This window comes from Battus philenor, unplaced genomic scaffold (genome assembly GCF_028537555.1).
Source record: "Battus philenor isolate CCGP_79_NKW_IND1 unplaced genomic scaffold, ilBatPhil1.0.hap1 SCAF_21, whole genome shotgun sequence".
Taxonomy (NCBI): Eukaryota; Metazoa; Arthropoda; class Insecta; order Lepidoptera; family Papilionidae; genus Battus; species Battus philenor.
This window is the reverse complement of record NW_027181684.1, coordinates 11,654,672-11,680,742: the sequence shown is the minus strand read 5'-3', so window position 1 is coordinate 11,680,742 and position 26,071 is coordinate 11,654,672. Positions and strand designations below refer to the sequence as shown.

General features: G+C 36.7%; 2 protein-coding genes across 3 annotated transcripts; one reads left to right on the top strand and one right to left on the bottom strand.

Moving 5' to 3' along the window:
* The first annotated feature begins 10 nt into the window (after positions 1 to 10).
* On the top strand, positions 11 to 6,305 carry LOC137923360 (sorbitol dehydrogenase-like). Its single transcript, XM_068766586.1, has 8 exons — positions 11 to 145; positions 1,071 to 1,104; positions 1,369 to 1,502; positions 2,712 to 2,902; positions 3,704 to 3,888; positions 4,773 to 4,951; positions 5,611 to 5,732; positions 6,082 to 6,305. The coding sequence occupies exons 1-8, from the start codon at positions 98 to 100 to the stop codon at positions 6,227 to 6,229; spliced, it is 1,041 nt and encodes a 346-aa protein (XP_068622687.1). The 5' UTR covers positions 11 to 97; the 3' UTR covers positions 6,230 to 6,305.
* A 1,277-nt stretch (positions 6,306 to 7,582) lies between these two features.
* On the bottom strand, positions 7,583 to 25,733 carry Blm (Bloom syndrome helicase). Of its 2 annotated transcripts, none has more exons than XM_068766365.1 (20): positions 25,596 to 25,733; positions 24,319 to 24,398; positions 24,053 to 24,099; positions 23,108 to 23,260; positions 22,701 to 22,946; positions 20,774 to 21,959; positions 19,361 to 19,516; positions 18,437 to 18,549; positions 18,186 to 18,364; positions 16,819 to 17,109; positions 15,908 to 16,067; positions 15,139 to 15,331; positions 14,430 to 14,626; positions 12,879 to 13,036; positions 12,229 to 12,363; positions 11,325 to 11,489; positions 10,381 to 10,571; positions 9,449 to 9,635; positions 8,707 to 8,828; positions 7,583 to 7,766 (listed from the first exon to the last, which is right to left on the bottom strand). In XM_068766365.1, the coding sequence occupies exons 1-20, from the start codon at positions 25,685 to 25,687 to the stop codon at positions 7,663 to 7,665; spliced, it is 4,155 nt and encodes a 1,384-aa protein (XP_068622466.1). In that variant the 5' UTR covers positions 25,688 to 25,733; the 3' UTR covers positions 7,583 to 7,662. The 2 variants fall into 2 exon arrangements, with proteins under 2 accessions (XP_068622466.1, XP_068622467.1); XM_068766366.1 differs by having other exon boundaries at positions 22,701 to 22,934.
* Between the last annotated feature and the right edge of the window lie 338 nt (positions 25,734 to 26,071).

The window sequence follows — 26,071 nt, the reverse complement described above, 5'->3', positions numbered from 1 at the left end:
CAACAATTGTTGACTTTACAATAATCAAGTCAGTTGCGTAATTACTCCCAAATAATTACAATCATTTGTCGCAGCAGTAGTTATAAAGTTTCCGGAGATGGATAATTACGCAGCCGTGTTACACGGACCGTGCGATTTAAGAATCGTGAGTATATATCGTACATATTTTTTTTAAATATTAGTTTTAAAATCTTTCGAATATTCTTGTGTGCCTACCTTATTCTCTCAGACAAAAACATGATTTATTACTTATAACAATACGCAGGCAATATCAGAGCGATTGGTTGTAGGGGTAAAAGCTTTAAATGTATGATAAGATAAAAGATAAAATTCATTTAGTCAATATGGAAAGTTTTAACAGAACTCTTACATATCGTCAATTTTTTTTATGTATTTTATTATTAATTCTACTCTATTTCGCAAGGTGTTATAGTTGTGGAGAAGAAGCAGGAAGAAACTTCGCAACAACACATGCTTTCATAAAGATTAACAATATAGATTTATACATATACACTTTATATTATATATGTAAATCTATGTACGTAATGTATAGCTTATTTTCTTACAAATATTGTGTAGTCCACGCTATCAAAAATCATTTATTTCTGAATTAAAAAATAAAATCATAATAATATAGTAAGAAAATACGTTTTACTAACTTCATTTTAAAATTAATTATTGTTGACTTTGTACTGCTAGAAGTTATTGTCGTAAAGAATAAAATAAAGTGTATGTTCAATGAACAGTAAATTCTGTCCCCAAAGGTCACGATCTTAGATATAATATCACAAAACTAACTGCAAACATACACTAACGCAAAAAAAATTATATGCAACGTCATATTACATAAGGGTGTATATACAATGTATGTATACACGAATCTTAAACACGATATAACCAATGTTCTATTTATACAATTGAATTTACACTTTATGTATAATCATCTTAAGGTTTATAACATTTTTTCCTTTACATTAAGAAGCTGCCTCCTTACTTTCTTTGCGTTAAAATATTTTAGGCAAATGTATATCGCATTTTGCTTTAGATTATGATATATACTTTATTTCCAGGAAAATGTACCGATTCCTGAAATCAACGATGAAGGTAAACGTAATACAATTAATTTATTTATTATGGCGAAATTAAAACGTTGTAATTAATTTCTTTAACTGAAATAAATAATATTTTTATTAAGATCTTTATCACAGATATTCCTAAAAATCTGAGGACCTATCTCAATTACTTGTACAGATATAGACGAACGGATGATAGCGGAATAAAATCTGGTTAATTTTTAGCTTCATAGAAGAGCGTTGAAGTTACCTGGTTTAACAATTTAACATTACCTTTTACTTATTTGGATTATAGAGGTGCTGATAAAGATATCATGCGTGGGCATCTGTGGAACGGACGTCAAGCTGTACTACTCGGGCAAGTGCGGGCTGGAGGTAGTGGAGGCGCCCATGGTCATAGGCCACGAAGGCGCTGGCGTCGTGGCCAAGGTACGTCACCTTTAAATGCTACATCAGATAGTACCTCATCGTCATTACCACGTTTGTTGATGGACACCCACTGCAATTTATAGACCTCTTCTCAAAAGATCACTACGGTGACTGGTGTGACGCTGCTAAGATCCAGTTACTTCCCGCGACCTTGACTATGTCTGACCACCTGGTGGTGGGGCCTAACCATGCCACGTCTACCAGCACCGAGTCGACACTCCATCTGCCTCTCCCACTCCCATATCAAACTCTAAGTCAACCTTTTCTAATACAGTCTCCCAGCGAAAGTCCGAGACGTAATTGTCAATTACGAAAACTTTATTTACTTCACAATTATTAAATAAAATGATCGCTGTCAATTATGACACATTAATTTATTTTATTTCTTCGAATGCGACTGGCCAATAACTTGGCAGCATTAAGTAATTATAAAAAAAAACTATAGCTACAGAGACAAGTTTACTTAAGATTATATTACATATTCATTAAGTAAGTTTGTCTCTGTAGCTGCCATTTGAACCTTCATATTATATCAATCTCGCTGACGTGCAAGTCTTGACCGATCCCAAAATCATCGGCCAAACCAAGTAACGGCTGAAGTGGCTCTTTTCAATATTATCCCCGCTGGTTTAGTCAAATAATTATGATAAATATAACCAGGATCAGGCGGTGCCGCCCCTTGATATCATACTGGCTCCCGGCGAAGGCGATAGAAGGATCTGTCTTCCCCTTCGATCGCCAAGTAGAACTCGTCTTCACCGCTAGTCATAAATTTACTTCTACCCTACACGAAAGAACCAAAGAACTAAACACTTCACTCAACAGAATCTAATCTGGCGGTAAAAAGTTTAGATAAACTTGGGTAGCAATATGTTGCGAAAATTCAATATCGAAGCTGTAAAAGTCACATAGGCTAACAGCATGTGGGACTCTACCTAGAGCCGGTAGGTCTTGTGATAATAACAACACAAAGTCCAGAGTAGAAGTGTGTATTTCAATCGAGCATCGGCCATATTCATACTGCTGTATATAAGGAATTATATTTCTGTGGAATTCCCCTTTTTGGTGTGACGCTGACGATGACGTAATATAGCTTCATACTTACCTCATCCGAAATATGCAAATACAAGTTTCCGTATTCCGTAATGGCGCTCCTCGATAAGGGCCCCTCCTGACATCTTAGGTTCTCTACTTCTGAATGTCTCTTAGGTGGGGGACAAAGTAAGAGGTCTGAAAATAGGAGATCGCGTGGCCATTGAGCCAACGCAGCCGTGTCGGCGCTGCGAGTTCTGCCGCGCGGGCCGCTACAACTTATGCGACGGGCCGCGGTATTGCTCCACGCCCGACGGGCCTGGCAACATCTGCCGCTACTATAAGCACGTAGCCGACTTCTGCCACAAGTTAGTCCTTTGATGCTACCAGTTTTATGGTCATCGGTTTATTTTCATGAGATATCGGACCTTTTTTGAAGGTTTGTGGCGTACTATGTAACGCAGTCTGTGCTGGTTTTTGACAGTATATATTGCAAGTAAGAAAAGAACCAATATTTAGCCACTTCCGCACATGCAGTGGTAGTCGTGCAATAAAGTGCACCGCACGCCAGCCCGCTGATAAATGCGTATGCGGCAAACAATGCGAATCACACAACCGCCACCGCCAAATTATTCAACACGTGTTTCATCCCTCCACGGGGCATCTTCAGGAGTTATGTTGCATCGATTAGTGCCAAACACAGAGTCTACATTACGGTTGCACGACTACTACTGCATGTGCGGAAGTGGCTAAATATTGGTCCTTTTCTTACTTAGGATGGACTTCCGCAAAGTAACGCCCGATTCCATTAAATACTATATATATTGCTGCGACAGTTATGGTATCGAGTGTGCTTCGAACCTGGTCGGACTAAAGCATAGAACTGCAACCTTATGGTCAATATCTACTTTTTCAGTAATAATAATAAATAAAGTTTTTCCATATTGTCGTCACTTTTATTATGTGACGGAAAGAGAAAAAAATCCTCTTTATACTTATAATCAAGTTTATATACACTGCGGATTTCAGCAGTATTGATGCGTTGGTACTGAAAAGCACCACATCACACACGTGTCGATGCGTAATCAGTCTACTTTTTTAAAAGTCCAAGTCTCCTGTTAAGACTATTTCCGTCTGTTGTGACGGATATATTATGCCGCATGTTTCAGGTTACCAGAAAACGTTTCACTGGAAGAAGGTGCAGCGATTCAACCGTTGGCCATAGCACTGCACGCGTGCAACCGCGCCGGCATCACACTGGGCAGCAGCCTCGTGATCCTGGGCGCCGGGCCCATCGGAGTCCTTTGCGCCATGACCGCTAAGGCAATGGGAGCTGCTAAGATATTAATGACAGGTGTTTTTTTTTAATTCATATCACAGAATTTTTTACACAAGTAAAACTGAAATTTTTGCCACTAGATATAAAAGCGTTGTTATAAAAAATAATATGCGATACATGATTTATACATGAATACTACAAAATTATTCCACATTGCTTACCTTTCTTTTTTACATATGAAATTTTTAAAAGGGACCTTTTTGACACTAGTCTTTCGGAGGCACCCTTATTTTCCTAAGTTCTAAGTCCTCAAATTTTTGAACCTTTTTCCCACATTCACAATCACACATCACACCACACAATCCCGAACTGCCAGCTCAACGTCGCTGCACGGTTGTTTTAACATTTCGCTAGAGTAGCAACTTCTGGTCAGTTGCACTCTCGTCCACTTCCGGAAGGAACGTTCCAATCTCTTGTACATGGTGCCACCGACCCGCTGTTATATTTATAGGACAATTTCTCTCGACTATGTAAGTGTATGCTTACTTGTTTTTTCTCTGATGATGTTAATGCTGTTAGCCCTAAGGCTTTTACAGCTTCATAGGTACTGAGTTCGCGGAGCGGGAGGGTTCGTGAACTAGATTATGTATGCTTAAAAATAAAAACAATGATGCGTTGTTCTGAAAACAGAGAAACGACATTTAACGTTATTTATATTGTCGATTCCCTTTAAAACTTCATTCTTCCATATTTTTTATCACATTGATTTATACATTACAAAAAACTACTTTACCGATCGACAACTTCAATGGACGCCATCATAATCCCATTGTTAACAGCGCCATCTACGAAGTGTCTAGGTTAAACAGCTACTGCTTTACCGACATTGAATAAGCACGGCACAATACAAATGATAATTGGATTCATTGCTAACGATTTAAAACATGTAAAATTCACAGACGTTGTTCAGTCCCGTCTGGATATAGCCAAGAAGCTAGCTGCAGACTACACGGTGTTAGTGAAAAGCGAATACTCTGATGAAGAGATCGTGGAGAAGATCATCCAAACTTTGGGAGGAAGACCAAGGATCACTATCGACGCCTGCGCATTCCCCTCAGCACAACGCGTCTCTATGCTGGTACGTGAAATATATCATCATCGGCAATTCAACATCCTCTTTTGGACATTGGCCTTCCTTATACAGTTCCAATAGGATCGGTTAAATGCGGTATCCGGTTTCCTCCGAGGAACTTAAGAAGGTCGTCTGTCTACATTGTAGCTGGACGTCCTGTGCTGAGTCTATTCTCTTCACTCCAAAACTTTAAGGTCCCATATGCTATATCTTCTGCGCGAAACCTGCCCTCTGTCACTTCAACTTGTCAATTAGCTGGGCTGTGCTCATTGCTGATTCGATTTCATGGAGAAATCCTGAGTATAGCTCACTCCATCTTTCGTGCGACTATAAACTAGTCTATTATACTCGATATATGTGACAAAGTTTTATGCAACATATACGATGACACACTGGAAGTCGGATTGGCAGCGGAAAGACCACAGAACGCGCAGAACAGATGGCTGATAGAGCCTTAAGATTCTAGAGTGAAGATCACAGACCTGCAAGCACAGCTTAGGACGTCCATACACAATTTGGACAGACTTTGTTTAGGTCATAGACTTTGTTACAGGTCTTATTGGAAACCTACGAAGAAGGCATGTCCAGTAGTGGGAATCTTACGACTGCAAAAATAATTCTTTTAATGATTTGACCTTATTGATAGTAAATTATCCCATCATCAGGTCACCAAAAAGGGCGGCACTGTGTTAATAGTGGGCATAGGAGACACCACCGTGGAGGTGCCGCTGTCCGGTACTGTGCTCAGGGAGATCGACATCAGAGGATCCAACAGGATTGTTAACACGTGAGATTTTTAAAACACCGCTTAATGATAAATAAATAAGTGATGGTCATCACACCATATATCTAATTAGTATTATGAGCCCCATCTGGAAATTTTTTATTATCATTTTAATTGTGTGACCTCCATTGCTCCACTTAGACCTCCGCCACAGATTTCTATCATTAATGCAAATCACCCTATATGTATTTAAAAGCCCTTTTTATACATTTCATATATAACGGCGAAGTGAATACCGAAAGCATTCTTTACCAGTCAACTGTTTGATCTGTACATGCGTTAATAAAGCTACGTCAAACAAATTCATATCGTAAAACAATACTACTACTAGTACTTTTTCTTATCTTCGCAGGTATGGACCAGCTCTGGCAGCGGTGGCCAGTGGCAAGATTAACATTAAGCAGTTCATCACGCACCACTTTCCCATGGAGAAAACAGAAGAAGCTATCCAGTTGGCTAAGACCGGTGCAGCAATGAAGATAATAATACACGTCAAATGATCGAACAATTTTTATTTGCAAAATCAATTCAAATGACCTATCGAATTCAAATAGAAAAACAAAGGTTTAAATAAAACTTTAAAATTGATTACTTATTTCCTCGTTTAATGCCCTCATCATCATTTATTCCTATGTCCCCAATATGGGGCAGAGGGCGTCAACAGTACGTCACCATCCCGAGCGGTCTTGAGCCTCGCGCTTTACTTCGCTCCACGTCATTCCAACTGCCTTCACTTCTGCAGTGATCGTCCGCTGCCAGGTTTGCTTTGGGTGGCCACGTCTTCGCTTTCCTTGAGGATTCCATTCTAGAGCTTGCCTCGGTATGTGGTCAGAGTCCTTTCGGAGCGTGTGGCCTATCCAGTTCCACTTGCGGCGTTTGATCTGCCGGTCGATCGGTATCTCACTGCAGCGTTTCCAGAGATCTACATTGGGACTTTCTCAGGCCAGTGTATACCAAGAATACGTCGAAGACGGTTGTTAACGAAGACTTGGAGCCGACGCGTGACATCTTTGGTAACCTTCCACGTCTCGCATCCATAGAGCAACACGGTTTAGACACAGGAATATTTTGAGCTTAACTCTCCTAGTCAGCTTCCGTGATTGCCATATAGAACGGAGCCGTGCGAAGGCTGTTCTCATAATAACTTGCAAGACGAAATTATTTTTTTTCATTAGAAAAGAAATACCTAGATATTATTATATTGAATATTTTCGTCCACATTTATAACATTATCACAGTTTGTTACACTATCAGTTTGTTACATTATGACAGTTTGTTATATTATAACAGCTTTGACCCAATTTTTCGATTTTATTACCTTTTCCTTTTTTTAAAAACCTATATTGACTTTATTAATGACTAACTGGGGAATTTGCTCCATCCTTTTTGACTTACTTCTGAGTGTTATAATTTTCTATGGTACATTGTTTTAACTTTTTGGAGAATTCTAGAAATATAGTGCGACATTTGTCGTCGCCCATGAGAGAGACGATGCTGCCTTCTTCGGCCCTTTTCACCATTTCGTCCTCGGAATCATAGTTTAGTCCTTAAAATGCAGGACCGCTAATGGTGTGCACCACGGTCTGGTCCATTTTCAAGTCGCTGATGTACGAGGGACTCTCCTTGAGCTTGAACCTATACAGGTACTCAGAGAACCCTCGTACCCCCTGAACATTTCGACCAGACGTGTCCAGTTGGACTTTAGGTAGTACGCTTTAGGCGGATACGGCATCCGGGATAATTAATACTGTAGATTCGATAAAAAACTTCATTCGTTAATTAGGATGCATTAGGAATGTTTTAGGTTTGTTTTTTAATTCAAAGTTCATCAAACTATTTTGTAAATCAATAAAACGCCGGTTTGAAACGAATCATATATACATACATAAATAATAATAAATTTTAATATCACATAACTGCACACGTAGCCACGTCAGAGCAGGTTCAGCTTGGAGGCCTTGAAGGTCCCGGGGCGTGTGTTCATGGACACCGCAGCTGTACTCCTGGGCACGGGCATGCTGCCTAGAGCACTGCCCCCTGTGTACACGATAACCAAGAATAAATTAAATTGAAAAATATCATCATGTCAGCTGATAGAGTTCCACTGCAAGGTATAGGCCTCTCCCAAAGATCGCTGCATCCATCATCTAGTGGGTACCAGACCACGCCGCGTCTACCAGGCTCGTGGTTCCCGCTCGAGCACCTTTCAGCCCCAACAGCCGTCAGTTACACGAGCGGGCCCCGCCTACTGCCACTTTAGACATGAAATTCTATTATTATATTAAATCATTTATTAATCCTTCCACTAACTTCAGATACTTAAATGTAAATTGGGGACTTTCACAATGTATTTACATTATATTTTTTAAATAAAATTTCGTAAAACATTATTGGGTAAATATTTATAAAATTAAAGAAGGCATATTAAAATTAAATTGACGGAAAAGACATATTATTCAATAAATAAATATTTAAATTACAAGAATCCTTAGCAGTAATGTCACATGATTATTTTGTTTTCATTTAGGCTATATCTGACAAAGTGTATACATATAGCGGAGCTTCTTCCCACTTCTTCTCCACAACTATAACACCTCGCTAAGCAAAGTGGGGCCAATAATAAAATAGATTAAAAAAGTTTTCGATAAATTAATTTTATCTCATCTGATTTAATGTCAAATTTAATATATTAAGGGGTAGCAAACATTTTATTTGGTAATAAAATTATATTTATCACTATATCTCTGGAAACAAGGCTTTGAGACCTAAAATTTGGTAGGAATTATTGTAATGCCAAGTTGAAGTCAGGTAAGAAATTATGAAATAGATACTATGAAATTACATCCAAATTACATTAAAAACAGTATGGGTACGAGAAGGTGGTGGGGATGAACAAATTGTTACCGGGGGAGGGGGGGTAGGTTCCTGACAGGACTTTTAGACTTATATGAACATATAATGGACGTTTAAAGTGTACCTGATGAAAATTTTCCACGCGTTGTAGACGCGTTCCCGCGCGTTGTAGAGGAACTACCGCGTGACATATACGCGCCTCTTACAGCTTTCTTTTTAGCGGACGATGTACCCTTTCGCCTGAACCTGAGGAGATGATACGAGAAAATTTACACCAATTATAGGATAAGCCAATGTATCGTAGAAGTTTATTGGGGCCTGAAGGGTCTGTATTGAAGACCACAGACCACCTGTAGCGTAATAAGTATCACTACCTATAAAGTACCATTAGGGCCATTAGAGACTAATCTCATAGGAAACCTGTAGGTGATTGGTTATAAAAGCTTTTACACCAATCACTCTATATAGAGTGATCACTATGAAATGTTACGCTAATTTGTTGTAACACCTTCTGACAGTACGGAGTCTGGACACGCAGATAGTAAACAATGATTAATTTTAATACGTATAAAAATAATTTCGATAACGCTTTTTACTATTACATTATCATTATTTTATTTACCATACGTTAATTGACAGCAAAGTTAAAGTTAAGTTTTATATTCAGCCATTTAAAGTTTTTACACCGACAACCAATCAACCTGTATACAATACAGAATTACAAATAGCACTTTGGCTATAAAGAGTAATTTATAAGAATCTCAGAATAGCAGCTGGTAGAAGTGGAAGGCACTAGAGGCTTATCTGATCATGTATTTCTATCACTGTATTAAAAATAGCACATCTTAGTAGTTAAAGAGTGGAACCTCTTCCTGACGCCTCCCCTCCCTCGGAAGTTTCTCCTGCCGCGTCCGCGTGAGGGTGTGCTGCTATTGGAGTCAGCGTTGCGCGCCACCTGTCCCCAGTCCGTATCAGATCCAGACTCGTCTTCCCGGAACTCATCTTCTCTCTTCTCTTCCGCTTCCATCTCATCTTGATATTGCATTAAAAGACCTGTTGTAAATAATAATTAAATTTACTAATTTTATCATCGCAATGATTCCTATTGATAGTCAATTAACTATTTTTGCAGCGACCTATTAAATTGATTTTTGTTAAAAAGGAATCTGTGATAAATAATAATAAATAGCATATTATAAGGAGAATAAAAATTTAAAGTAGCAGAAACAAATACGCATACATGATAACTCTGTGATATTTGAGGAACGAGACAAAGGAAGTGAGGCTATGAATGAACGGAAATTAGTATGGAAAAGAATGAATGAAGAGGAAAGATAGATCTTGAGAGGAACGACAGAAGAGCATAAAAATAAAAAAGGATGTGAAAAAAAATAATACAACAGAATTAAAATCCCTGTCCCAAACAAGTTGGGGGTATAAGAGGATCCCATTATCCGGGGCCATATAAAAAAAAAACATTGTTACTCTTAATTTGCAATGAATAATTCTAATTGAATTATTACAATTATTCTAAAAAAAAATTGCATGCCAAATTGTAATTGTTAAAAATATTAAAGGACTGGCAATTGAATTATCGGTACGAATGGTACAACTACAGGTGCAGGTGAGACCTGTATAACCTGTCGATGTTTGGCGATTCGTGTTCGAATCGGCCCCTCCCCCCTCCTCCTGTTACTTTATTACGTATGACGAGCGCTCAGTTTTTTTTTTTGAAAATTGAACATCACGACAATGGCATTTTTAGAAGAAAATTTATGGGTAAATAAGCTATACCCACCCATCTTCTCGATAGCGTAGGCTGCGGTGATTTTAAGCAGCTCGGCGCCGTATTTGTCGTAGTTGGCGCGCGTGACGTGAGGCAATGATAACATATCGGCAGCGGTTTCCGGCAATCTTGACGCCATGGCCTTCAGCGCAGCCGTCGGTAGAACCGCAGCCAGCGATGCGCCGCGCGCCTCCCCCATCTCCCTGTAATCACACAAGCACACACTCAAATACACGTGTAGTGACACACCGCCACGCTTATCGCTCCGCTTATGGCGATGTTCTTTGACGTCACTCGTTCAAGCCGTTGCGTTTCGAATTCTCGCTACATTCTCTCTGAGACATAAACAAACTTCCTCGCAGCCCTCATCGGTTATACCAGAGTTCCCCAAAGTTTTTAGTGTCGTAGACCCCTTGCCATGTTTTTCCGTGTTGGGTAGACCCCCTACTTACCTGATATTGATTTCCTGTAAATTTCTAAGTGTAGTGAAGATTAGCGTTAAAAACTTAAAGTAAAAACACATGTTAATTTATACATTTATTAATTGAAATTAAAACTACTTAAAATAAAATTTTGTATCTGTTATGCAAAATATACGTTTTAATATTATAAGATAGTATGATGTAAGTAAATAGGTACTATCAGTGTATGTGTTGAGATCCACTATCGTGGACCCCCATTTTTATTTCATGGACCCCCAAATTTTTTTTCGCTGACGTACACCCCTTGCAGGTTTTCATAGACCCCTAGAGGTCGATATAGACCACTTTGGGTATCACTGGGTTATACGATGTATGATAAGGAACTCGAATGTTCTTTCTCTCTCTCTCTACACAGCCGAGTTCTCAGCGCCAATCACCCCAATCTGTGTACTCCTCAACCATGTGCTAAGCCAACCAAAGCCAGTCTTAACCAAGAGCAAGATCCCGCAGTTGCGAACAATATGTAGAACTCACCGGCATGCCTCAACAAGGTCGGCGTAGCATCGTTCTTCCAGTCTCTTGATGAGCGCGTTGATTGGCGTGTTGTCGGTGGATGCGGAACTGGCCACCGGCGCCACCAGACTGCTCTTCTTCTCCACCTTCATGGGGAACACCACACGCACGCCACCCGACATCAACCTGTTAACAAAATCTTCATTCCACTCAAGCAGTAACTACTGAAATTTCTTAAAACTCAGTTCAAAAATAATTAGATAGCTTGAAGGTACTACGGAATATGTATAATATACACAGGGTGATTGATAATCAGTCATTGATTGTTAGCATTTACACACCGGTTTTCAATCGTCCTGTATAAATAAATCAATTTGAATTTTGTTACATCAATTTATTTCTTGTATTGAAATACGATAGGTCAATATCTTCTGGCATATCAAAGTCAACAGGAACAGATTGTAATCAATAATTAATTTTAATATGTAGTAATGACTTTGGGCGTTGCAAATTGCTCTAAACGTCTCATATAATCCATTAATAATTAGGTTTTATTTCATAAATAATATTCCCGTAAGTAATATCGGAATGTCTGAAGACGAAGGTCTTTGACCAAATTTAGTGCAGGCAGATGATCTACGGGTCAAGAACGTGGTCGCTTACGATAGGCCTTATAAGAAAACTCAAGGTCACCTAGAGAGCAATGGAGAAGTTTATGCTCGAAATTCCGCTGCCAGATTAAAGCAGAAATGAGGAGATCTGCAGAAGACCCAAGGTCATAGACGTGGCTCGAAAATTTGCTCGTCTGAAGGCGACCACTAGCTGGTAGAAGCGTGGGACGTGGTAAGGAGCTGGTTGGAAGACTGGTCATCTTTATGACTGGTCATCTATATGTCTATCAATCTTGTTTGGTGATGATACAAACTTGTCAACGTTAGGTCCCAACTGTAGGTAGGCTGTGGCAATATCGTTGTTGACCACCAGGCGCTCCGACAGTAGTCCGCGTACCACCAGCAGTCGCAGCAATCGCTGCGGAGACCCTCGCTCCCATGACTTACACCTGGAATGAGTACACTGTCAGTAAAGCTCTCGTTTTTGCCTCTTAGGTGCCCACCTGGATACTCCTTCTCTGCACTGGTGTGAAGAACTCTGGTAACTCTGGTGGAACTCTATTTTGAAACTTTTTTTTACCGAACTGTGTCTCGATAGCCTATGTGGGCGTTGTTCGCGCTGCTCCTGAATACCTTGTGCTACAATAATTGCTTTACACAGATCCATCGGTCGCCTAAAAGTGGGTGAAACTCTTGAGAGTACAGGATCCCCTCCACTAACACCCAAAACTCCGGAGGCCTAGTTCATGCGTTATACGCTACCTAATTAATCTGTAAAACACTGTGTGAACTAATGACATAGATTTTTATTTTAATTTGGTCACATATTATTGAGTTAGTATTATTGAATGTATCTAAAAAAAATAACTACTGTTTCTGTTTTTCTACTTTGGTCTCTTTATGTTTACGAGCGTAAGAATGTTTTGTTTGGTAAATTATAATAGTGGGAGGTAGTGGGTAGTACCTGCCATGCAGAGGCGTGGATCTCAAGTCCGCCAGGCGCTGCTGGTTGGAGCCTCGCAGAACATCTGCCAGCTGGAGCAGCGTGAAAGCGATGCGCTGGCAATTCAGCTGCCTAACGCAACGAGCTATCACTTTGCACTCTTCCGTCACGTCCACCGGCTGGAACAGAAGGAAAACAAAACCCCTTGCTAAATCTTCTTTTACCAAAGTAAATAGAAATATGCTTGTGTAAAATACGAAATGTAATCGAGGCAAGTGAAATTAGGTCTGTGCGGTATTTGCGCCGTGTAAATTATGTCAGAACCAAATCCGAAGTGAGTAGATTCTTTTGTATTCTTACCTCCCCAGCTATTTTTAATGATTTTATGGCAACATTCATGATTGTTACAATAAGGTTGACATGTCCTTATAATTATAAAAACAAATAAAATTAAATAAACGCTTATATAAAAAGTGAAATATCTTATGTGAATGGATATTTTCTCAGATGTATTTTCGATGTCAATTTTGTGCAGATTTTGCCATGCTATTACTACTTTTATATTTAGTACAGCCTTCTATTCCACTACAATCAATCATTTCTTTCTTTTTTTAAGCACTCCACTTTTTAATTCCACTCTTATCGTTTTATTTATGGAAATATGTTTTTTAAATGACCCCGTTTTTGGAGGCTTTGAGTAAGAGACTCAGTCTCTCTATTGTGTACAGTAATATTTTTTTACGTAATGTTTTATTTAGTTTCTCATCTTCTTAATCTCATCATCTTTCTTAATGTCTAACATTTCTTCTCTATCTTCACTTCACATTCTTCTCCATACATTCGTCGCATCACAATGTAAATATGTTGGCTTTATAGAATTCTTATTGATGAAATAAGTAATTATAGTGCTACCAAAACCGCTGTACCGCGCCTAAGAAACGCGCGGTGAGAAGGGGGTCGAGGATGCAGGAGCAGGAGCTTCGCTACCGAGAGCGTTGACGTTGAGAGGACCGCGATTCCGTTAGCACTATAACGTAAGTTATTGCTTACGGGTTTATAAATCTATACATACACCCAATTATATAATAAATAATATTATATTAAAAGCGAGTCGAGTTCATATTCGGAATGCCTCTCTTACAACACAATTGCCCACTTGTGAGGCGTGTGGGCCCCGCGTTGGGAAACACTGATCTAGATAGATCTACTCCTAGGATATTTCGGTTGTATGTTTATGGGAGGCAATGTGTGCAGCTTGCCAAAAATAGGATCTGACATCTACTATCAAAGTTTGTCTGTCAGTCACCATTACTTCTAACAAACAATTCTGTGTTCTTATTTGAACACCGCTACAGCTGCCGTCAAACATTAGCGCTTTGAAGCTTCACGGTCATTGAACACTAATCAGGTGTATAGTTGACAATAAAATCAAGATCACTGACTAGCTACTATAGCTCAAAGAAGTACTCGTCTGAAATGACAGAGGATGACACATGCAACTGAATCCCCACTATGTGGACCGATGGCCTGATGATGATAATAGATTACACGGGCTTTCGCATAGCGGGGTACCTTATACTGGTGCGCGCTGAGGCAGTTATCGCAGGCGGTGCGAGGGTCTCTTGCGCAGGAGTCCCGGAGGAAGCGCTCGCCGAGGTAGGCCAGCACCTGCGCGCGTCGACACTCTGTGACACTCTCGCACACCTCAACCATGCGCAGCAGGTTCTCCACGTGAACTCTCTTTGCCTCCGGGCTTGCGTTCCGTTCCACTGTACGACACCACAGTTTTACAGCAAATACTTTTACTTAAAATTAAATAAAATCATAATATTCGGATAGATGGCGCTAATAGTCGTGTGTTCTCTTCTGCTAAATATTCTGTCGTTACCTCTGTCCAATCCCATGCCCACAAATGATGCAACTACCGTTTATGCTAACCTTATATAATTCTATGTATTATAATTGTAAAATTCAGATCACTTTAATTATTACTCTCAATTTAAGATCGTCACCTTGATGAATTTCTAGGATTGCCATATATTTTTTCCATGTACCTACATATACACATATTTTATGTTCAAGTAAAGTGTCCTGCACAAAAAGACATTTACTTTTGATTTGTTTTATCATCATCATATCAGTCTTATGCCCACTCTAAGGCATAGGGCTCCTCCAATGTTGGTCACGTGGAAGGTTCTTGCGCTGTTTACTTAATGTTAATAAGGAAAATAAAGAATGATCAAAAACTTTAGTGTTAGGACAGTAAAAATATAAAACTCACTGTCCAGCAGGCGACGGTATCTCATGACGTCGCTGTAGGAGTAGTACATGAGACAGGTAGCGACCTCTCCGTCCCTCCCCGCTCGCCCGGCCTCCTGATAGTAACCCTCCACGGACTTGGGGAGGCTGTGGTGGATCACGTAGCGCACGTCCGCTTTATCTACACCCATACCGAACGCTATCGTCGCACATATCTGAAAATTAAAAAGCCTAATATGTTTGAAACTATATTATATATGTATTGATAAATATAAGCTCTTCTAAAACCACATCCTTTTAACTTAAAATAAATCAAATAATTCAAGTTCTAAAGTTTATTATTTAACATTTAAGTGAATTATATCTCTTGTTGGCATCAAGTTAAGTCCTGTTTGACAGAAATGCATACAAATGCAAATTTATTGCACGACTACGACTGCATGTGCGGAAGTGGCTATATATTGATCCTTTTCTTACTTAGAAACGCCTTAGACCTGAGAAGAACAGAGGAATGAAACTCGGCTGAAGTAACTTTCTTTAATGATATGTATATATTTATAAAACTTTATATGACTAGATATACAACAATTGGAAAAAAAATATTTATAATACCCATAAAAAAATTAAATTAACATATAAAATACATAAATAGTTAATGCATACCTTCCATAAAAATATTTTACTGTAAACGCGTCTTTATCATTTCTTTACATCTTACGCCCAGTACGATCACTTATAAAAGTTTAAACTATATGGTATTTAATAGAATATTAAGCTAGTCCATTACTCACCACTTTGTACTTGTCGGCGAGCCAGCTGGCCTGCACGGCCTCGCGCTTCTTGTCTGCCAGGCCGGCGTGGTAGGGAGCCGCTTGAATGCCCACTTTCCTCAGGTCAGCAGACACACTCTCGCACTCCTTGCGCGATAAGCAGTACACTATGCCGGAGTCTCTAAGGCACAAAATTAAAAAAAAAAATCTTTACTTGAAGTAGGCGTGGCTTATAGGGGCAATTTACTACTAGCGCCATCTACCGCGCTATAGTAATTAAAGGCTACAACACACACACACATAGGCATATATATATATATATATATATATATATATATATATATATATATACACATATATATATATATATATATATATACACATATATATATATATACATATATATACATATATATATATATATATATATATATATATATTTACACCGAGTCATGAGTCAAATTACCTCAATCTTCTCTTTATAATTTAAATATATCAACGTACTGAGCCATGCCCAGTCCATTCATATGATTTTCCACTTTGGATCATTTAAAGCGATCAATAGTTTACGTATAAACTAAAAACTCTTAAATGACCCGTAATCATTATATAAAAGACTTCGAAAATTCATCAAAGATATAAATACTACAAGGAAAAGAAAATTATAAAGTTATATCACGGCACAAGAATTTGATTTTTGCTCATCTCAGATCATGTCTAATACTATTGTAACCTGGTATTATAAGACTCAGTGGACTTTGTCTTTCAAATTTGTAAATCATAAAGGAGTGAGGCTATGTCCAAAAGTGGACATCCCATGGCTGTAATGATAATGTATACATATTCTTGTTTTATTATTTTGACATAAGATATTATATATATATTTAAATGACCCAAAATGGAAGGCAAAATTAACAACATTAAATCTTCACCTAAAGAATTTCTCCTTAATTATCTTCGCAATTTCCTGGTTGACCAATTTTGGTTTCTTCTCCAGGATCCTATAGGCTAGGTTGGGACGATTGAAGCTAGACAGGAACCACTTGCAGTTGGTGACCTTCAGCTGATGGAGGATGTCCATGCGCACGCGGGGAGCCGCTGTGGCTGTCAGCGCCATTAAGTTAGTGGTGGGGAACCGTTCCCGGAGCATGAACAGCCTCTTGTAGTCCGGGCGGAAGTCGTGACCCCATTGTGACACACAATGCGCTTCGTCTATCACGAACCTGGCCAAATCCGATAAATAAATTGATCATTACTATTTTGATAACATATATAGCCAAAGATATATTACTGCCTTATACTTTCGAGAGACGGTTATAGCATATAAGGTATATTCTGATTAAATGAATATGGTACACATAACCATGATTTATTTATTTACTTAGATACACATTATAGGCACACAAGCAAGGCAGTACAATAAGTTAATAATACATTAAAAGCTAATATATAAATGGTTCTGTTACGTGTTCCTTTATAGGTGACATAACATTAAAAATTTACTTTATACAACATTCAATTAAAATCAGACAACATCAAATCAAAAATAAAATTGGAGAGAAAAATGATCGCACTTAAGAAGAAACATCTGCCTTACGACTTTAGAAAACAAAAGAGCCTTTAATTTGAAAATGTCTCTTCTGGCGCGCAATTTTCTTCAAGGACGTGTGTCTAAAATACTTAAGAAAAGATGTCGTTATATATGATGCGATGTGGTACCTCTAGCCTACAAGAGGATGCACTGGTCGTTCGTTCTTATCGTTTCAACCCGTAGACGCCCACTACAACCCACCAGCCAAGTGTGGTGATTATGATATATCCCCCTATAGACATCTTTGAGGAATATTTAATGGAATCAGTCGTTACCTTGCGGAAGTCCATGCTAAGTAAGAACAGGACCAATATTTAGCCACTTCCGCACATGCAGTGGTAGTCGTGCAACAAATGATTAAAATATAAAAATACATGTAAAAAAAAATATGTGTAACATAACTCCTGAAGATGCCCCGTGGAGGGGTGGGCCTATGTCTTGAATTGAACGTCTATGGACTAAAACGACTATATTCACAATATCTATCACATCATATATAATGACTTACTTAAAAATATACCTTGGGAATGAATTTGAATGAAGGGTAATATTTGGAATGAATGATAAGAATGAAAGGCATTGCGAGGAAAGATAGAAGAATGATAAAAGACCATAAGAAGTATAATAAAAAAATATTCAAGCAAAGTCCCTATACCACGTGTAGGAGAAATAAGAAGTCCCCAAATACGGAGGCCATTAAAAAAATACCTTGCAATTTTCCCCCTGGAGTACAATGTATCCAGCATGCTCTGAAACTTGGGCGAGTTGCTGATCTTCTCCGGTGTGACGTATAAGAGCTTCAATAGCGGCTCCCGCATTGACAGCTTGTGGTAGACTTCATCACAAGCTGCCAAAGACACATCTCCAGATAGATGAGCTGCTGGGATCTAGGGAATGGTCACTTTTTTTATTTTTACTATTAAATAACATTGTTAATTTATATAATAATTTCAACTTACATCGAGTGACAGTAATTTATTCACTTGGTCCAGGATCAATGACTTTAAAGGTGAAACCACTATGGTCACCCCGGGAGTCAGTATTGCAGGTAGTTGGTAACAAAGTGATTTACCTAAAAAAATTGAATTAGACTTATATTGACTTTTAATATACAGAGTGATTGAAAATAGGTATGAAAGCTTTAAATAAGTGAATGTAAAATTAATTTGCTCGTCAATTAATGGTACACCCTATTCAAAAACAAATAGTTTTAGAAATAATAAATAACAAAATAATTTAGTACAATACTCGGCGATAAATATTGCTAATCGACTTTTGGAAAGAGACAATCGGCTAATTTCGGGTTCGCAGAGCACTATCTCTGTCCTACACAACCTATGTGATTCTTTGTCAGTCGTTGTATTTCCTGCGACAGAGATAACGCTCTACGAAGATTTGCAATTTGAACCATATTTTAAACAAATCGGGATCCTCTAGCAATCCTCGCTTTACATACAAAAGTTACTTTTAAGCATCAAATTTAAAATATTTTCTAATGATTGGATTGTTTTTTTTTCTTCACTCCTCAAATTATATTAGGGGAACCGGAAAGTAATGTCGCTTTCTTAAGTTAAATTCACACCACTACATCTTTAACAATTTTTATTTCTAATCAACAATACATTCTCCTTCGTTATCAACAACCCTTTGTCATCTAATACACAAATTTTCAATGCCGGAGCGGTAAAAATCAATCGGTTTTTCTGTTAAAAATGTCGATAGAAACGACATTATTTTCCGGTCCCCCTAATATTTATATTCGCTTTTATACATTCATATAATCAGATGCATGACCTGTTCAGTCAGTTGATAAAACAGCTTTTTAATGATTGCATTTTACTGGAGTACTAATGGGGAATTCCCAAAATTCTGTTACAACTCACCTCCACCAGTGGGCATCAGCACAAAGCAATCGTGTCCGAGTAACGTCGCATTGATCACTTGCAGCTGGTTTGGACGGAAGGTCTTCAGACCAAACTTCTCTTTGAACATTTCCATCATGAGCGAAGAGTGTGGGTAATTGAAACCATCAAATTCTCCTGTAATGTTTACATGCATTTCAGGATTTACAAGGTAAGCAGAAGGAACAAGATCACCTAGAGAGTAATGGAGAACACTATGCTCGGAGTTCGAATAATTGCTCCTATGGAGTGGTATTGGGCGGGGCACGTCGCTGGTGCAACCGATGGCCGTTGGAGCTGAAAGGTTCTGGTTCTGACCAAAAACTGGATGGACACGAAGTGGATAGGCCCCCCACTAGGTAAACCGACGACATAATTAAGGTCACCGGAGGTAGCTGGATGCCGGCAGCGCAAGACCTGTCATCGTGGCGATCTTTAAGTAAAGCCTATAACTTTCAATGGGCGTCTATGGGCTAAAAAGAAGAACTAGAAGGCTAAGTCGTTCTCTTTTGCAATAATCAGTTCTACCCTCTCTATGTTACAGTTTATGGTAGTAGCTATTGATGTTTTTAGATATTAATTTTTAAGTTTATTTGATTCAGGTCTAAAAGAGAATGTTGCCAACAATAATAACCTTCCTACTGCAAGTCTCAGGGAGGCCTAAGCCCTGTAGTGGACGTCTTACGGCATATTAGTGATTCAAACTGTTTCGAAAATTTCAAGAGTCAAAAGAAACAACTTAATCAAGCTTACGCAGGTTGTAAAACCAAAACTGAAATTTTGGAGAATAATATGGAAACAGATCAGAAAATTTTATTACTAAGGTAAGAGACACAGTAACTGACAGTGAATCAGATACGAATTTTAGATTACATTAGATGAAATCTCTCATATTAATTCGTATTTTATTTAAATTTATAATTAGGTCATCAAAATAATCATGTTTCACGTCTTCAATAATTTCTAAATTGTTACTCGCACACATTTAAAAAGGTAGTCATGTAAACGCGTCTTTACATTTATTAACAAATTGAGATGATGATGAGAGATGCTCTAATTTTAAAAGCAAATCGTCTCTACCTTTTTGCTTATAAGAAAATGATATCACTTGACTTACAAGTCGTCACGGATAATTACGAAGAGACTTACTTCAGAAAGAAAGTTAAGGAATGGAATCTAGGTGTTATGACCTTAATATGTTGACATAATTAGATTATGAATACTTAACCGTGTCACATTGAACTCAACTGAATTTTCCACACATTGGAAATTATATTCGAGATGTTAGGTCGCGTAAGGCAGCTCTAAATTCCTCCGTCTTAACATGTATATGTATCATGTATGAACCTAGGTAGTGTTAGTAAAATGAAATTTAATCAAATATATCCCAAATACCTGTAATTCCATCGTTTTGTGTCCCAGCGTGAAAATCACCCATTCCTTCATACTTTATAGGTTTGTCTTTCGCCACACTTTGGTCCATTAAATCTATCACGTCAGGATTTTCTTCAGATGCAACAAAGTCTTCTTCAAAATCTTCTATCCTATACTCTGGCCACCCATCTTCGTCTACTGGTATCTCTTTGTTATTTATAACTTCCACTGTACCACTGCTGGGAAGAGTGTCGCTAATGTTGATCACACTCGGTCCGGAACATTCTGGCAGTATGTCTGTTTCGTCGTCCATATCAATGGGTATTTCGTCGGTTTCATATACATCTTCGTTTACAGAAGTGTCATTGGCCAATGGGGAAACTGTTGAACTGATGCTACTTATTTCCATAAAAGCACTTTTACTAAGAATCGGTGGTTGAAACTTGACTGAACTGTTACCACTTGGTGAACAAGTTGGTGATTCAGTTTGTTGTAGAGGCTTTAGTTTTTCAGATGCATTTTTCAGTCTTTCCAAAGTATTGGAAGGCACATCCCGAACTGGTGTAGAATTGTTACTATTGTCATTGTTTAATCTGGACGGTCTTTTAAAAACAAATTTTCCTTTACTCTTATTAATATTGTTCGATACATCTGGGTTTTCTGTTTCTGACTGAATACTTGAATCAAGGCTGTTTGTATCATTGATAGGTGATAAGGCGTCAAATGTCAATGGCTTTTTATCTAAAACTTGTGAGTAAATAGATTTTCGCGGCTGGATTTTATTAAAACTTATACTGTCCGGTGTAGATGTGTTTGGGTTATTTGTAATAGAATTTTGTGTATTTTGAGTTTTTTTAGTCATAAAATTAGTGGATTCAAGATCAAAGTTATCCAAATCGCTTTCAGTGTCACTACCCATTGATGAGTTTAAATGACTTTTAACGTCTTTATTACTTGGAACTTTGTTTTTATTTACTACTGACTCATCTATGTCTACCTTATTATCTACACGGGAATTTCGCTTAATAACACATTTCAACTTAGCACCCAAATGCTTCATTTTTGTGTAAGTTTTGCAATCATATCCCGGAAATTTCTCCTTTATACAATTTGGTATTCTATCAAAGGCTGCGCTTATTCTTTCGAGTAACTCTATGTACATTGATTTACATTCTTCCATGTCATTATTAAAATCAGAATTTTTGTCCTGGAATTAAATTAAATATATTGGAGCAATAAGTTTATACTTCAAATAGGTCCTGTCAGAATTCTAAAGAGAAAGCTTATTAGTTCATGACGCTACGGTGATGATGATGAAAATATTAATGTAAAGGTCATAGTGGTAAAAATCTTACACAAATCACCCTGAAATCGTTATACTGATTTTACGGGTGTCACAGACATCTAAAAAGTAATGCGAAAAAGTTATCAAAATTCTTTAATCCTTTTCTCGCTTCCGAATAGAAAAACTCTTCATCAAAGGACACCTCTGGTCAGTCAATAAAAATAATGAGAAAAAATGATTGAATATCTTTATAGACATCCTTTATAAAATGTAATTTTATCGAATCAAAACTCATTTGCATTGAATCCTTATAAAACAGTATTAAAAACTTAAGTAAAGGTTGCCCGCATTGACCAGACTAGATCTGCTACACAATATTTACAAGGGTGTAACCTGTATGTACTTTATATACCTTGGTCTCTGGGTGACAGATTCAAGATACCTAACACCCTGATTAGTTTAAGATTAATACAAGACTGAATTAACCTAAGGGTAGAGACACATTTATTTTCTCTCTAGACAAGGCTGACTTTTGCTTGCCGAGCTGTAATTGTGTGTCAATACCTTTCTGTAGCATTTTATGTGGTACAAGTCCACCACAACCTATCCTTGCCTCCTCAAGTGAGTATACAAAGGTTATATAAAACAAAGAGATTGATTTACCTTCTCTATTTTACTTAAAGCGGGGTGTGATGATATTTTTTTCAATAAACTAGAAACAGATGCATCCAACTTCAAATCCTTTAAGGGATCCTTGTCTTTTACCGGACTGACTTTCTTAGGTGTCCTCAATCTTCTTTCATTTGATTTAGATGTTTCGATCTTAGCTTTAGGAGGTGTTGGTGTTGCGCTTATTCTTATTGTTTTATCACATTTTTCAGGCGTGGAATATATGTCCTGCAAAATATCCTAAATTACATAAATAAATTTAATAATTTTATCGCAATCCTCATATTATCTCAAGGAAATTTAATTACATCTTGTTTTAAATAATGGATTAGTAGAACTACAATATTTAAATCATATATAATTTAAAAAGCTACACTAAGCTAAATTAAATAAAAACTTACCACATCCATGGCTTCAAACAAGTCACTACTCTGATTATCATTGATTTTTTTAACATTATCATTCCTTAGAGTTTGAACCTGATTATTGCACATGTTAGAGCTCGTTAAAACACTTGGTGAATTAGTAAAATTATTATTTTTGCTTTCTAATTCCTAAAAGGAAAAATAATTTAGTTTTAACTATATAAGAATAAAATCAAAAGCAAATAACAATGATGGCTAATAATATATTTTTATTTTTGACATTGTTTAATTTATTATTACACAATTAATTGAAAAATAACAAATATTTAAGAGAATTAACTGTATAATCGTTTCTATCATACAATGTTCCATTTCTCAGAGTGCATTGGGTCACTCCATGTAATATTAGTCTAAGTCAGGGGTCGGCAACCTTCGCCACACGCGGCGCTTTGGATAAGAAACTGCGGCGCTTTTGTTCTATACGCAAATATAATTTATTTTATAAAAAAATCAAAAACTGTTCTGAATTCAATAACAAAGATTGGTCATCATTTCTATCTCTCTAAATAAGTGATTTTCCAATAATACCATATACTATCTAATTTGTTGTAAAAACACTACTCTTATAAGAATAAATATTTTTCTTATGAATAAATAGATTGGTTTTTTATCACAAACATTATTTATGCAATTATTTAATATTGTTGGTAAGAGAAAATTTTGTGGTTCTTTGAAAACTCTTTAATTTTGTGAATTGTAATTTTCTTTTCATCCAACTCAAAAGATTGCCGACACCTGGTCTAAGTGACATAAAAGCTTATGCCTCCTATGTCGCAAGTAATATACTTCTCTCAAATTTGAAACAATAGAGAAAAAAAATTTACATAAAATTTGATAAAAGCCAAGAACTTTGGATATGGAAAGATGAACATATGAATAAAAAATGTATGTATAGTACTAGTAATTATGTTCAATACTTACTTCTACATTTTTTCCATTTTGAAAATTATTTTTAAAAGGTGGGGTCCCTGGAAATCATGTAGACATTTATATAACTTTCTAATTTTTTTCAAACCAAATAGGAAAAATTAACTGTTTGATAAAAGAAATATTTTGGTTCCAGCAGTATTGTAAAAGTAGTATTTATATATGTTGTTATCAACCATAACCATAGAAGAACAATAATTGGAAATAAGCATCTTTTTTTTTAAATTTTTAAATATTGATAAATAGAGAAATATACTCACAAGAAGCAGATGTTGATGAAGCCTTTGATTTCCAAACAAATTTTGAGTTTCTTTCTGTAGACACCTGTTCTTTTATTTCTCTGAAAATTTTAATGCAACCATTAATATAAAACTATAGAAAAACATTTCAAATTTTTCATTATATTTTTTGAGCTTAAATTATTACAAAACAACATTCCTTTCGATACTAAACCAGGGATTCAGGTCAACCCCATATGCAATAACTTTATTACCCAAAGGTTGACCTAGAGAAAAATTTATTTTGGAGTTTTATAATGTAAAAAGAGGGCCCTATAATAACACAAATCTTTATTTAAAACTGTCAGAGTACTGTTTAAGTGGTTTAGCATTTACATACATAGCTAGGAATGTCTAATGTTTGTGTAGTATCATTATTATACTATTAAAAAATTAAGATTTTTTTTATATCAATAATTATTTTATATCAATAGGTAAAAAAGTAGGGAACTAAAAAAACTAGATTGAGCAAGGTTTTTAAAGTATTTCAGCCTTGAGGGTGTGAGATAAGATTATTTTCAAATTGAAGTTTCCTGTTCAAAATCCTTTTAGAACCCCTGCTCTAAACTAATCAAAACCTTGACATTAGATATAAAAAACCTGAGAGTAATTATCTGCTTGTGATTTAAGGTGTAGTCTATGACAGTAGACTCATTAGACTCACTCCAGAGTTATGACCATAAAATGAGAACATTGAGAATAAAAGTATGATTAAATTTTATCTTACATCCTGGGTCTAAGTCTCTCAAGATTAGTCAGTTCCACCGAACTGGTCTAACTAGGCAACTTTACTCAAAATGATTACTTAATAGGTTCCAATCAAATAAAGTTTATGTTAAGACTAGCTTTAGTAAATTTCATTAAATTAAGAACAGGAAATAAAGAGACCACAAGACTGTGTTTGATCTGGTAGTTAACAGAACAAGAAAAGCACAGTTCTATATTGGTATTATTATAAAATATACAGTAACACCATCTCCCATGATCACCATGAGAACGTAATGTGTCTTTTTAGCCCTTTAACGGGAATATAATAATATTTACGTGATATTATTCGATGGCAGAAATGTTTGCCGTGATAGCAATCATAAAGAGTATTATTCCAAATTACCATCACCATTACGATTAGAAGGTATAAGCATAAACAATTATAATATTGGTTCAATAAATACTTCATTAAATTTCACATAACTCTTGATAACACGGAAACCGAAAGTTTTTTAATCCATTGTTTATAATAAATAACCCTTCAAAAATACCTCTGGTTATCTTTGGTGCTGTTCTCATTTTTTTTAACGAAGTCCATGAGCGAACTTTGTTTTGACAAATTAGCATTTTTTCTTGTAGCCATCTTACTTCCAGATACAATGATAAATATTATAATAAGTTCATTGAAACATTGAAAAGAAATTCGCGCTTTATTTCAATGTTTTTAAATGGTAATTGACAATTTGACAATTTTTTTTCTTCCCTTTATATCGAAAAAGGCAGAGAACTAAGTCCTTACTGCCAAGTTATGGAGGTTTCGATGTGTTTCTTTATATTTGATTGATTATATATACGTTTATATCAAAAAGAATAGCGCTAGGAAATAATAGATTTTTGTCCTATTTGATAAGAAATCTGTATGAAACTCTCAAATCTTTCAAAAATGGCATACGTCAAAAATGTATTATTTTCATGCAATATTTCACGACTTTTAACTTTTAACTTTTATACTTTTATAATATTTTAC